At 48.4% G+C, this 15,322-nt stretch overlaps 1 protein-coding gene across 1 annotated transcript in view; it reads right to left on the reverse strand.

The window, feature by feature from the left end:
* The window catches only part of fen1 (flap structure-specific endonuclease 1), a 38,868-nt gene that overhangs the window by 2,767 nt on the left and 20,779 nt on the right, over window positions 1-15,322 (reverse strand). The window contains exons 7-8 of the mRNA XM_085983889.1: window positions 14,000-14,151; window positions 8,312-8,429 (exon numbers count right to left, since the gene is read on the reverse strand). Coding sequence (XP_085840015.1) covers window positions 8,312-8,429; window positions 14,000-14,151 — 270 coding nt within the window. The remainder of the gene's footprint in view (window positions 1-8,311; window positions 8,430-13,999; window positions 14,152-15,322) is intronic.

The following is a 15,322-nucleotide window of genomic DNA, read 5'->3' on the forward strand; positions in this document are numbered from 1 at the left end:
TAAGAATTTTGTATGTTTCAATGAGATCACCTCTCATTCTTCTAAACTCGAGAGAATATAGGCCTAGTCTACTCAATCTCTCCTCATAGGACAATCCCCCCATCCCAGGAACCAGTCTGGTGAACCTTCGTTGCACTCCCTCTATGGCAAGTATATCCTTCCTTAGGTAAGGAGACCAAAACTGTGCACAATACTCCAGGTGTGGTCTCACCAGGGCGCTATATAATTGCAGTAAGACGTCTTTACTCTTATACTCAAATCCTCTTGTAATAAAGGCCAACATACCATTTGCTTTCCTAATTGCTTGCTGTACCTGCATGTTAACTTTCAGTGATTCATGTACAAGGACACCCAGGTCCCTCTGAGCACCCAACATTTCCCAATCTCTCACCGTTTAAAAAATACTCTGCTTTTCTATTTTTCCTACCAAAGTGGATAACTTCACATTTCTCCACATTATATTCCATTTGCCATGTTCTTGCCCACTCATTTAGCCTGTCTATATCCCCTTGAAGCCTCCTTGCATCCTCCTCACAACTTACATTCCCACCCAGCTTTGTATCATCAGCAAACTTGGATATATTACCCTCTTTGACCCCGAACGATCAGTCCTCAGCAAAGGCCTGAGCTGCATCCCCTTACGCCCCCACCTCAATGAATTTCGAGCTCGGCACGATGTTGAGCTTTTTCCACCGCCTTCATCTCCGTGCCCACTTCTCTGGCCAGGAGTCTTCACCCCCGCACAACTGACCCCTTCTCCCGCTTTCAGAATTCCCGTTCTACCTGGACCCCTCCCCCTGGCCTCTTACCCTCGCTAGATCTTTTCATCGCTAACTGCCGCCGTGACATCGGCCGTCTCCATTTCTCTGCTCCCCTCACTCACTCCAACCTACCTCCCTCTGAACTTGCAGCACTCCATTCTCTTAGATCAAACCCTGACATCGTCATTAAACCCGCTGACAAGGGTGGTGCTGTTGTTGTTTGGCGTACCGACCTCTACCTAGCGGAAGCTGAACGCCAACTCTCCAACAGCTCCTCCTACCTCCACCTGGACCGTGACCCCACTACCGAACATCAAACCACTGTTTCCAAGACGGTCACGGACCTCATCTCCTCTGGAGATCTTCCCCCCCCGCGGCCACCAACCTCATAATTCCCCAACCCCGCACAGCCCTCTTCTACCTCCTTCCCAAGATCCACAAACAGGACTGCCCTGGTAGACCCATCATTTCAGCCTGTTCTTGCCCCACCAAACTTATCTCTTCCTATCTCGACTCTATCTTTTCTCCCCTTGTCCAGTCTCTTCCCACCTACATCCGCGACTCTTCGGACGCTCTCTGCCACTTTAACAGTTTCCAGTTTCCTGGCCCCAACCGCTTCCTTTTCACCATGGACCCTCCTCCGCCTGGCTGAACTTGTTCTCACATTGAACAACCGCCTCCTTTTCACCATGGACCCTCCTCCGCCTGGCTGAACTTGTTCTCACATTGAACAACCGCCTCCTTTTCACCATGGACCCTCCTCCGCCTGGCTGAACTTGTTCTCACATTGAACAACTTCTCCTTTTCACCATGGACCCTCCTCCGCCTGGCTGAACTTGTTCTCACATTGAACAACTTCTCCTTTTCACCATGGACCCTCCTCCGCCTGGCTGAACTTGTTCTCACATTGAACAACTTCTCCTTTTCACCATGGACCCTCCTCCGCCTGGCTGAACTTGTTCTCACATTGAACAACCGCCTCCTTTTCACCATGGACCCTCCTCCGCCTGGCTGAACTTGTTCTCACATTGAACAACCGCCTCCTTTTCACCATGGACCCTCCTCCGCCTGGCTGAACTTGTTCTCACATTGAACAACTTCTCCTTTTCACCATGGACCCTCCTCCGCCTGGCTGAACTTGTTCTCACATTGAACAACTTCTCCTTTTCACCATGGACCCTCCTCCGCCTGGCTGAACTTGTTCTCACATTGAACAACTTCTCCTTTTCACCATGGACCCTCCTCCGCCTGGCTGAACTTGTTCTCACATTGAACAACCGCCTCCTTTTCACCATGGACCCTCCTCCGCCTGGCTGAACTTGTTCTCACATTGAACAACTTCTCCTTTTCACCATGGACCCTCCTCCGCCTGGCTGAACTTGTTCTCACATTGAACAACTTCTCCTTTTCACCATGGACCCTCCTCCGCCTGGCTGAACTTGTTCTCACATTGAACAACTTCTCCTTTTCACCATGGACCCTCCTCCGCCTGGCTGAACTTGTTCTCACATTGAACAACTTCTCCTTTGACTCCACACATTGAACAACATTCACTACAAGCCCACTGACCCCCACGGCTACCTGGACTACACTTCCTCCCACCCCACCTCCTGTAAGGACTCTTCCATTCTCCCAGTTTCTCCGTCTCCGCCGCATCTGCTCCGACGATGCCACCTTCCACACCAGTGCTTCAGACATGTCTTCCTTTTTCCTCAACTGAGGATTCCCCTCTACCGTGGTTGACACGGCCCTCGACCGTGTCCGTTCTCTCTCCCGCACTTCTGCCCTCACCCCTGCCCCTCCCTCCCGGAACCCTCGTCCTCACCTTTCACCCCACCAGCCTCCACATTCAACGGATCATCCTCCGCCATTTCCGCCACCTCCAAAGTGATCCCACCACCAAACGCATCTCCCCCCCCACCCCCTTTCAGCATTCCGTAGGGACCGCTCCCTCCGAGACACCCTAGTCCACTCCTCTATCATCCCCAGCACCCCTTCCCCTTCGCCCGGCACCTTCCCGTGCAAGCGCAGGAGATGCAACACCTGCCCTTATACCTCCCCCCTTCCCACTGTCCAGGTGAAACAACGATTTACTGCATTCGCTGCTCACGATGCGGTCTCCTCTACACTGGGGAGACCAAACGCAGATTGGGTGACCGCTTTGCGAACACCTCCGTTCAGTCCGTAAGGATGACCCCGAGCTTCCAGTCGCCTGTCATTTTAATTCACCGCCCCATTCCCACTCAGACCTCACTGTACTCGGGCTCTTGCATTGTTCCACGGAAGCTCAGCGTAAGCTCGAGGAACAGCACCTCATCTTCCGATTAGGCACTTTACAGCCTTCCGGACTCAATATCGAGTTCAACAATTTCAGATCATAACCTCGGCCCCCATTACATTTTTACTTATTTTTTATCCACACCTTTGTTTTGGCCCTTCCCCCCCCTTTTTTTCTCTCCCACATGGCAGCTGTCTCCCATTCTGCCAGTGCATTTCACACCTAATCTAGAGCAGTCTTTTGTCTCCACTAGTCCTATCACCATCTCGTCTCGTTTTGAATACCTCTTAATGTCTCTTCACTTCTCTTTTGTTCTCTCCCAGCCTGGCCTTTTAATCTATTTCATTTCCTGTGCTTTTCCAGGCTTGACAAAGGGTTTGACCCGAAACGTTGACTCTATTTTCTCTCCACGGATGTTGCCTGGCCTGCTGAGTTTTTCCAGCATTTTCTGTTGTTATTTTGGATATATTACATTTGGTCCCCTCATCCAAATCATTGATATAGATTGTGAATAGCTGAGGCCTTGCGGTACCCCACTAGTTACAGCCTGCCAACCCGAAAATGACCCGTTTATTCCTACTCTGTTTGCTATTTGTTAGCCAATCTTCAATCCATGCTAGTATATTACCCCCAATCCCAAGAACCCTAATTTTGTTTAATAACCTCTTGCGTGGCACCTTATCGAATGCCTTCCGAAAATCCAAATACACCACATCCATTGGTTCCCCCTTATCTATTCTGCTAGTTACAACCTCAAAATACTCCAACAGTTTTGTCAAACACGATTTCCCTTTCATAAATCTGTGTTGACTTTGCCCAATCCTATTATTATTTTCGAAGTGCCCTATTACCACGTCCTTAATAACAGATTCGAGCACCTTCCCTACTACTGATGTCAGGCTAACTGGTCTGTAGTTCCCCGTTTTCTCTCACCCTCCTTTCTTAAATAGTGGGGTTACATTTGCTACCTTCCAATCTGCGGGAACCGTTCTAGAATCTATGGAAATTTGGAAAATGACAACCAATGCATCCACTATCTCTATAGCCACCTCTTTTAAAAGTCTAGGATGTAGGCCAGCCGGTCTGGGGGAATTATTGGCTTCCAGTCCCATTAATTTCTCCAGTACTTTTTTTTTTTTACTAATACTAATTTCTTTCAGTTCCTCATTCTCGCTAGACCCTTGGTTCTCCACTATTTCCGGGAGGCTTTTTGCGTCTTCTTCCGTGAAGAGAGACAAAAAATATTTGTTTAATTTCTCTGCCATTTCCTTGTTCCCCATTATAATTTCTGCTGTCTCAGCCTGTAAGGGACCCACGTTTACTTTCGCTAATCTTCTCCTTTTTACATACCTATAGAAGCTTTTACAGTCCGTTTTTATGTCGCTCGCTAGTTTACTCTCATTCTATTTTCCCTTTCTTTATCAATTTCTTGGTCCTCTTTGCTGAATTCTTAAATCCTCCCAATCCTCAGGCGTACTACTCTTTTTGGCAACATTATAAGCCTCTTCCTTTAATGTAATACTATCTTTAATTTCCCGTTAGCCGCGGTTGGTCCATTTTTCCTGTGGTGTTTTTATTTCTCAAGGAAATGTATATTTGTTGCGAATTATGAATTATTTCTTTAAATGTTTGCCATTGCTTTCTACTGTCATATTTTTTTATCTAGTTTCTCAACCTACCTTAGCCAACTCGCCTCTCACGCCTACGTAGTTTGCTTTGTTCAGGTTTAGGACCCTAGTTTTAGACTTAACTAAATTACTCTCAAACTCAACATAAACATAGAAGATAGGAGCAGGAGCAGGCCATTCGGCCCCTCGAGCCTGTTCCGCCATTTAATGAGATCATGGCTGATCATCCAAATTCAGCACCTTATCCCTGCTTTCTCCCCATATCCCTTGCTCCCTTTAGCCTCAAGAAATATATCTAACTCCTTCTTGAATATATTTAATGAATTGGCCTCAACGGCCTTCTGTGGTAGAGAATTCCACAGGTTCACCACTCTCTGGGTGAAGAAATTCCTCCTCATCTCAGTCCTAAATGGCTTACCCCTTATCCTTAGACTGTGATCCCTGGTTCTGGACTCCCCCGCCATCGGGAACATCCTTCCTGCATCTAGTCTGTCTAGTCCTGTTAGAATTTTATAAGTTTCAATGAGATCCCCTCTCATTCTTCTAAACTCTAGCGAATATAAGCCCAATCGACCCAAACTCTCTTCATACGTCATTCCTGCCATCCCAGGTATCAGTCTGGTGAATCTTCACTGCACCAAGGCCCTGTACAACTGCAGCAAGACATCCTTGCTCCTGTACTCAAATCCTCTCGCTATGAAGGCCAACATACCATTTGCCTTCTTAACTGCCTGCTGCACCTGCATGCTTACCTTCAGCGACTGGTGCACAAGGACACCCAGGTCTCGTTGCACTTCCCCTTTTCCCAATCTATTGCCGTTCAGATAATAATCTGCCTTCCTGTTTTTGCCACCAAAGTGGATAACCTCGCATTTATCCACATTATACTGCATCTGCCCAATCACCCAACCTGTCCAAATCATACTGGAGTTTCTCTGCATCCTCCTCACAGCACACACGCCCACCCAGCTTTGTGTCGTCTGCAAACTTGGAGATATTACATCATATTATCATATTATGATCACTGCTCCCCAGAGGCTCCTTTACTACAAATTTATTAATTAACCTTGTCTCATTGCACAGTACTAGATCTAAAATAGCCAATTCCCTCGTAGGTTCCTTGACATACTGATCTAGAAAACTATCTTGAATGCATTCCATGAACTCATCCTCTGCACTATCTCTGCAAATTTGGTTTGCCCAGTCTATATGAAAGTTAAAAGTCGCCCATGATTACTGTATTACATGCATCTCTAATTTCCCGATTTATACTCTGCCTGATACTACAACCACTGTTAGGGGGCCTATAGACTACTCCCACTACTGTTTTCTGCTCCTTGTTGTTTTTTAGCTCCACCCAAATTGATTCTACATTTTGTTTTTCCGAGCCAAGATCCTTTCTCTCCACTGTCTTTATTCCATCCTTTATTATCAGGGCTACACCTCCTCCTTTTCCATTCTGCTCATCTCTTACAGGTCAAATATCCTGGAATATTTAGTTCCCAACCTTGGTCACTCTGCAACCACATCGCTGTAATGGCTATTAAATCAAACCCATTTATTTCTATCTGCGCTATTAATTCAACTATTTTGTTGCGATTGCTTTGTGCATTCAGATATAGTACCTTTAGCTTTAACTTTTTTCTATTTTTCCCTGATGTCACTTTAGTCATTAATGCCCTATTACCTTTATTAATCTTTCTGTCCCTTCCTGACCCAGTCTGCTTATCTTTACCCAGATCACCACTCTGCTGTACAGCCTTGACATTTCTCTTCCTGCTTTTGAATTTACCCTCTCCTGAATCCTCCCACCCGCCACCCCCTTCATTAATTTAAAGCCCAATCTACCACCCTAGTTATTCGATTCGCCAGGACACTGGTCCCAGCCCAGTTTAAGTAGAGCCCGTCCCAACGGAACAGCTCCCTCTTTCCCCAGTACTGGTGCCAGTGCCCCATGAATTGAAACCCCTGCCACCCACACCACTCTTTGAGCCTCCTAATTTCAACCTCCTAATCTGCTTGTTTGCGCGTGGCTCAGGTAGCAATCCAGAGATTATTACCTGTGAGGTCCTGAGTTTTAATTTCGACGCTAGCTCCTCAAACTCTCTCAGCAGAACCTCATTCCTAGTTCTACTTATGTCGTTGGTTCCGACATGGACCACGACAACTGGATCCTCCCCCCTATATTTGTGTCATCAGCAAATTTGGATATGTGGCTTTCTATGCCATCATCTAAGTCGTTAACAAGTACTGTGAATAGTTGCAGCCCCCTGTGGGACACATCCTGCCCTTTAGAGTGTCTACCCATTAGCCCTACTCTCTGTCTCCTGCCGCTCAGCCAATCTCCTAACCAGGTCAATTAATTTGCCCTCAATTCCATGGGCTTCAACCTTAGTTAACAGACTCTTATAAGGGACTTTATTAAATGCCTTCTGGAAGTCCATATAAATAACATCCATCGACATTCCCCTGTCCACTACTTTAGTCACCTCTTCAAAAAATTCAATCAGGTTTCTGAGGCATGACCTACCTTTCCATGCTGGCTCTCTCTGATCAACTGACAATTTCCCGTCACTCTATCCTTAATTATAGACGCTAGTTATTTCCCGACAACAGATGTTAGGCTAACTGGTCTATAATTCCCTGGTTTCCCTCGCTCGCCATTCTTAAATAGCGGAGTGACATGCGCAATTTTCCAATCTCAAAGGAATGGTTCCTGATTCGAGAGAACTTTGGAAAATTATAGTTAGGGCATCTGCAATGTGCTCACCTACTTCCTTTAAAACCCTGGGATGCAAACCATCTGGTCCTGGGGATTTGTCACTCTTTAGTGCCATTATTTTCTTCATTACTGCTATTTTGCTTACGTTAATTTTATTGAGTCCCCGTCCCTTATTCAATATTAGTTGCCATGGGATTTCCGCTACAGTAAATACTGACGCAAAATAATTATTCAACATGCCCGCCATTTCCTTATCATTGACAATATCACCGATATCAGTTTTCAAGGGGCCCACATTTCTCCTGACCACAATCTTTTTCCGAATATAGTTGTAAAAGTTGTGCGTGTTGATTTTGATATCCCTTGCAAGTTCAGTCGGACACTCGCTCGGACTCTGAGCCGCTCTTTCTTACAGGTCGGGGTCAGTGCGTCACTCACTCAGGAAGGAGCGGCTCCTTCCTACGGCCCTGCCCCGACCCTTCACCCCCACCCCTGGTCACTCACTGAGCTGCTCTCCTGAGAACGACCCTTGACACGACAGTCAATAACTTTTTGGGAACAATGGGAATTAAGGGATCTGGGGATAGTGCGGGACAGGTGGAGTTGAGGAGCAGCCATGATCTTGATGAATGGCGGAGCAGGCTCAAAGGGCCTACTCCTGTCTGCTCCTATTTCTTATGTTCTTAAGCGACCAAGGGTTGGCGTTAGGGTTCGGGCTGGTCGAGAGCAGGCCTGTCAGAAGCTGCTGGCCTTTCCGCAGACCATCGAGCCTCTTGGGGACTAAACAGTGGAGGATCACCACCGTCCAGTCCTTGACCGGTCAGCTCTTCCTGTGACCATCGCAAAGTCCTGATTCCCACCGGCGGGGGTGGGGGTGGAGAAGAAGAATGTGCCCCGAGCCCACCCTGGGGCGATCCCGTACCTTGCGTTTGGCGGAGGTCAGCGACCCCGTGACCTTGAAGAAGTCGTCCAACCTCCCCTGGGTGCTGCCCTGTCGGCTCTTCAGCAGCTTCTTCACCCCGTTCCTGATCCGTTCCTCACTGTGGGGGGGGGGGGGGGGGGGAATAAAGAGAGAGAGAGAGAGAGAAGTTCAACGATACAGGCCCCGGTCACGCTGGGGAGAGATTAAAGAGAGAGAGACCGCGAGAACTTGCATTCATACAGCACTTTTCATGGCCTCAGGACGACCCAAAGCACCTTCCAGCCAATGAAGTATAGTCACTGTTGAGATGTAGGAAACGCAGCAGCCAATTTGTGCACAGCAAGATCCCATATCCAGCAATGAGATAATGACCTGATAATCTGTTATTTAAGTGATGTTAATTGAGGGATAAACATTGGCCCCAGGAGACCGAAGAGAATTCTCCCTGCTTTTCTTCGGAGTAGTGCCATGGGATATTTTACGCCCACCTCAGGGGGCAGTCGGGACCCCGGTTCAATGTCTCACCCCAAAAGACGGCCACTCCGACAGTGCGGCGCTCACTCAGTACTGCCCCTCCCATAGTGCAGCGCTCCTTCAGTATTATCCCTCCGACAGTGCAGCGCTCCCTCAGTACTGTCCCTCCGACAGTGCAGCGCTCCCTCAGTACTGTCCCTCCGACAGTGCAGCGCTCCCTCAGTACTGCCCCTCCGACAGTGCAGCGCTCCCTCAGTACTGTCCCTCCGACAGTGCAGCACTCCCTCAGTATTATCCCTCCGACAGCGCAGCGCTCCCTCAGTACTGTCCCTCCGACAGCGCAGTGCTCACTCAGTACTGCCCCTCCCATAGTGCAGCGCTCCTTCAGTACTGTCCCTCCGACAGTGCAGCGCTCCCTCAGTATTATCCCTCCGACAGTGCAGCGCTCCTTCAGTATTATCCCTCCTACAGTGCAGCGCTCCCTCAGTATTATCCCTCCGACAGTGCAGCGCTCCCTCAGTATTATCCCTCCGACAGTGCAGCGCTCCCTCAGTATTATCCCTCCGACAGTGCAGCGCTCCCTCAGTACTGTCCCTCCGACAGTGCAGCGCTCCTTCAGTACTGTCCCTCCTACAGTGCAGCGCTCCCTCAGTATTATCCCTCCGACAGTGCAGCGCTCCCTCAGTACTGTCCCTCCGACAGTGCAGCGCTCCCTCAGTACTGCCCCTGCGACAGTGCAGCGCTCCCTCAGTATTGCCCCTCCCTGGTGCCAGGGTCAAGGATGACTCTGGGCGGCTGCAGGGCATTCTGGAGGGGGAGGGTGAACAGCCAGTTGTCGTGGTGCATATAGGTACCAACGATATAGGTAAAAAACTGAATGAGGCCCTAAAAGCAGAATATAGGGAGTTAGGAGGTAAATTAAAAAATAGGAACTCAAAGGTAGTAATCTCAGGATTGCTACCAGTGCCACGTGCTAGTCAGAGTAGAAACAGAAGGATATTTCAGATGAATATGTGGCTAGAGGAATGGTGCAAAGGGGAGGGATTCAAATTCCTGGGACATTGTAACCGGTTCTGGGGAGGTGGGACCAGTACAAACTGGACGGTTTGCACCTGGGCAGGACCGGGACCGATGTCCTAGGCGGAGTGTTTGCTAGTGCTGTTGGGGACGGTTTAAACTAAAATGGCAGGGGGTTGGGAACCTGTGCAGGGAGACAGAGGAAAGCGAAGCAAGGACAGAAACAAAAGACAGGAAGGAGAAAAGCAAAAGTGGAAGGCAGAGAAATCAAGGGTGTAAATCAAACAGGGCCACAATAAATAAGAATTCTAAAAGGACTAAGAGTGTTAAAAAATCAAGCCTGAAGGCTGTGTGTCTGAATGCAAGGAGCATTTGTGGATGAATTAGCTGCACAAATAGATGTAAACGGATATGATATAATTGGGATTACGGAGGCATGGCTCCAGGGTGACCAAGACTGGGAATTCAACATCCAGGGGTCTTCAATATTCAGGAAGGACAGGCAAAAAGGAAAAGGTGGTGGGGTAGCATTGCTGGTTAAAGAGATTAACACAATAGTAAGGAAGGATATTAGCTCTGATGATGTGGAATCTGTATGGGCAGAGCTGAGAAATACCAAGGGGCAGAAAATGCTAGTGGGAGTTGTATACAGGCCCCCAAACAGTAATGCTGAAGTTGGGGATGGCATTAAACGGGAAATTAGAGACGCGTACAATAAGGGCACAGCAGTTATCATGGGTGACTTTAATTTACATATAGATTGGGCTAACCAAATTAGTAACAATACCGTGGAGGAGGAATTCCTAGAGTGTATACGGGATGGTTTCCTGGACCAATATGGCGAGGAACCAACTAGAGATCAGGCCATCTTAGACTGGGTATATCATGTAATGAGAAAGGATTAATTATCAATCTTGTTGTGCGAGGCCCCTTGGGGAGGAACGATCATAATATGATAGAACTCTTCATTAAAATGGAGAGTGAAGTAGTTGATTCAGAGACTTGGGTACTGAATTTAAAAGAAACTACGATGGTATGAGGCACGAGTTGGCTAGGATGGATTGGGGAACATTACTTAAAGGGTTGACGGTGGATAGGCAATGGCAAACATTTAAAGATCGCACGGATGAACTACAGAATTTGTTCATCCCTGTTTGGCATAAAAATAAAACAAAAAAGGTGACTCAACCGCGGCTAACAAGGGAAATTAGGGATAGCATAAGATCCAAGGAGAAGACATATAATTTGGCCAGAAAAAGCAGCAAACCTGAGGACTGGGAGCAGTTTAGGATTCAGCAAAGGAGGACAAAGGGATTACTTAAGAGAGTAAGCTTGCAGGGAACATAAAAACTGACTGTAAAGGCTTCTATAGATATGTGAAGAGAAAAAGATTGGTGAAGTCAAGCGTAGGTCCCTGGCAGTCAGAATCAGGGGAAGTTATAACGGGGAACAAAGAAATGGCAAACCAATTAAATACATACTTCGGTTCTGTCTTCACAAAGGAGGACACAAATAACCTCCCAGAGATGTCAGGGAACATAGGGTATAATGAGAGGGAGGAACTGAAAGAAATCAGTATTTGTAGGGAAATGGTGTTAGGGAAATTGACGGGATTGAAGGCCGATAAATCCCTAGGGCCTGATAATCTACATCCTAGGGTACTTAAGGAAGTGGCCCTAGAAATAGTAGATGCATTGCTGGTCATCTTCCAAAATTCTATAAACTCTGGAACAGTTCCCATGGATTGGAGGATAGCTAATGTAACACCACTATTTAAAAAGGGTGGTAGAGAAAAAACAGGGAATTATAGACTGGTAAGCCTGACATCGGTAGTGGGGAAAATGCTAGAGTCCATTATAAAAGATGTAATAGCAATGCACTTGGAAAACAGTGACAAGATCGGACAAAGTCAACATGGATTTACAAAAGGTAAATCATGCTCGACTAATCTACTGGAATTTTTTGAGGATGTAACTGGTAGAATAGATAAGGGAGAACCAGTGGATGTGGTATATTTGGACTTTCAGAAGGCTTTCGATAAGGTCCCGCATAAGAGATTAGCGTGTAAAGTTAAAGCACATGGGATTGGGGGTAAGGTACTGTCTTGGAGGGAGAAGTGGCTGGCAGACAGGAAGCAAAGAGTTGGAATAAACGGGTCTTTTTCCGAGTGGCAGACAGTGACTAGTGGGGTACCGCAGGGATCGGTGCTAGGACCCCAGCTATTCACAATATATATATATAAATGATCTAGACGAGGGAACTAGATGCAATATCTCCAAGTTTGCAGACGACACAAAGCTGGGTGGGCGTGTGTGCTGTGAGGAGGGTGCAGAGAAACTCCAGTACGATTTGGACAGCTTGGGTGATTGGGCAGATGCATGGCAAATGCAGTATAATGTGGATAAGTGTGAGGTTATCCACTTTGGTGGCAAAAATAGGAAGACAGATTATCTGAACGGCAATAGATTGGGAAAAGGGGGGAGTGCAACGAGACCTAGGTGTCCTTGTGCACCAGTCGCTGAAGGTAAGCATGCAGCTGCAGCAGGTGGTTAAGGCGGCAAATGGTATGTTGGCCTTCGTAGCAAAAGGGTTTGAGTACAGCAACAAGGATGTCTTGCTGCAGTTGTACAGGGCCTTGGTGAGACCACATCTTGAGTATTGTGTGCAGTTTTGGTCGCCTTATCGGAGGAAGGATGTTCTTGCCATGGAGAGAGTGCAGCGAAGATTCACCAGACTGATACCTGGGATGGCAGGAATGACGTATAAGGAGAGATTGGGTCGATTGGGCTTATACTCGCTGGAGTTTAGAAGAATGAGAGGGGATCTCCTTGAAACTTATAAAATTCTAACAGGACTAGACAGACTAGATGCAGGAAAGATGTTCCCGATGGCGGGGGTGTCAAGAACATGGGGTCACAGTCTAAGGATAAGGGGTAAGCCATTTAGGACAGAGATGAGGAGGAATTTCTTCACCCAGTGAGTGGTGAACCTGTGGAATTCTCTGCCACAGAAGGCAGTTGAGGCCAATTCATTAAATATATTCAAGAAAGGAGTTGGATATATTTCTTAAGGTTAAAGGGATCAAGGGATATGGGGAGAAAGCAGGGACAGGGTACTGAATTTGGATGATCAGCCACGATCTCATTAAATGGCGGAGCAGGCTCGAGGGGTCGAATGGCTTACTCCTGCTCCTACCGTCTATGTTTGTAGTGCAGCGCTCCCTCAGTACTGCCCCTCCGACAGTGCAGCGCTCCCTCAGTACTGTCCCTCCGACAGTGCAGCGCTCCCTCAGTACTGTCCCTCCGACAGTGCAGCGCTCCCTCAGTACTGCCCCTCCGACAGTGCAGCGCTCCCTCAGTACTGACCCTCCGACATTGCAGCGCTCCCTCAGTACTGACCCTCCAACTGTGCAGCGCTCCCTCAGTACTGCCCCTCCGACATTGCAGCGCTCCCTCAGTACTGACCCTCCAACTGTTCAGCGCTCCCTCAGTACTGCCGCTCCAACAGTTCAGTGCTCCCTCATTACTGCCCCTCAAACAGTGCAGCGCTCCCTCAGTACTGACCCCTCCCACAGTGCAGCACTCCCTCAGTTACTGGCAACCAGCGGAGTGTCGGGCCTGGATAACGGAGGCTCAAGTCTGTCTCAAAATATTGACAAACTGATGGGGTAGATAGAAAAAAGCTATTTCCGCTGGGTTGGGCCTAGTCTAAAAATTAGAGCCTGATCTTTCAGGAGTGAAGTTAGGAAACACTTCTACACACAAAGGGTGGTCGAAGTTTGGGACTCTCTTCCGCAAATGGCAGTTGATGCTGGGTCAATTGTTAATTCTTAACCTGAGATTGACAGATTTCTGTTAACTGAAGGTATTAAGGGATACAGGGCAAAGGCGGGTAGGCGGAGTTAGGTCACAGATCAGCCATGATCTCATTAAATGGCAGAACAGGCTTGAGGGGCTGAATGGCCGACTCCTGTTCTTTTGTATATGGTGTGGGGGTTTGAACTTGCAGGCGAGAGAGAGAGAGCGAGCCCGAGCGAGACACGGCGAACGAGACTCAGATAGAGAGAGAACGAGCAAGCTACCCTCTGAGCTGACAGATAGCCGCGGGGGTAGGACGCTGGAGGGGCCAGAGAGGGAAGAGGTGGGAGGCGAGAGACCCAGAAGATGTCCCCCTCTCTCTCTCTCCCTCGCCTCTCACCTGAACTGCTTCTCCTCGCACATGAACTTCACCAGCTGCTCCTCGTCCGGTTCCGACCACTTCAGCTCCACGGCTTCGGCCTCCACCACCTCGGGCTCGAGGAAGAGCTGCCGGGCCTCCTTGTACAGCCAGTCCTCGGGGATCGTGTATTTCTGGGAGAGCGAAGGGAGAGTCAGCACATCAGTCAGCGCCGGCGCGCCATTGGAATTTAGAAGAACGAGAGGTGATCTTATTGAAACATCTAAGATAACGAGGGGGCTTGACAGGGTAGATGCAGAGAGGATGGTTCCCCTCATGGGGAAATCTAGAACTCGGGGGCATAGTTTTAGAATGGGTCACCCTTTTAGAACTGAGATGAGGAGGAATTTCTTCTCTCAGAGGGTCGTAAATCTGTGGAATTCTCTGCCCCAGAGAGCCGTGGAGGTTGGGTCATTAAATATATCTAAGGTGGAGATAGACAGATTTTTGCAAGATAAGGGAGTGAAGGGTTATGGAGAGCGGGCTGGGAAGTGGCTTTGAGCCCAAGATCAGCCATGATCTTATTGAATGGCGGAGCAGGCTCGAGGGGCCAAGTGGCCTATTCCTGCTCCTATTTCTTATGTTATCAACGAGCACAGCTCCCTCCGCGATTCGCGCCGGGTTCCCGCAGCTCCATCTACCCCCCACCACACTATTAGACCCTGCGAAATGAGTGCATTCGCTGTTTTTACCCCAAGGCAAGCTTCAGTCTTCAATAAGAATCAGACAGCCACAGAAGGAGACCGCTGGGGCCGTACTGCCTGTGCCGGCTTTTTAAGGAAGCTGTCCAATTAGTTCCACCACCCGCCCCCTGCTCTTTCCCCCACAGCACTGCCAAAATTCTTTTTTTTCCCCAAGTATCTATCCAATTCCCTTTTGGAAGTTACTACTGAATCTGCTACCACCACACTTTCAGGCAGCTTGTTCCAGATCACAACAACTCACTGTGTAAAATAAAAAACAATCGCCTCATCGTTCCTCTCTGGGTCTTTTGCTCATTTTTTTTACTACGTTAGAGGCGGGAGGACCTTCACCACACGGGCTGCAGTGGTTCAGGAAGGCGGCTCACCACCAACTTTCTCAAGGGCAACTAGGGACGGGCAATAAATGCAGACAGTGCAGCGCTACTTCAGTACTGCCCCCTCCGATAGTGCGGCGCTCCCTCAGTACTGCCCCTCCGACACTGCAGCGCTCCCTCAGTGCTGCCCCTCCGTCAGAGCAGCGCTCCCTCAGTATTGCCCCTCGACAGTGCAGCGCTCCCTCAGTACTGCCCCTCAGTGCATCCCAGAACGAATTTTAAAAAAA

This window comes from Somniosus microcephalus, chromosome 4, assembly GCF_052327205.1.
Source record: "Somniosus microcephalus isolate GS21.2 chromosome 4, FLI_Smic_1.0, whole genome shotgun sequence".
Taxonomy (NCBI): Eukaryota; Metazoa; Chordata; class Chondrichthyes; order Squaliformes; family Somniosidae; genus Somniosus; species Somniosus microcephalus.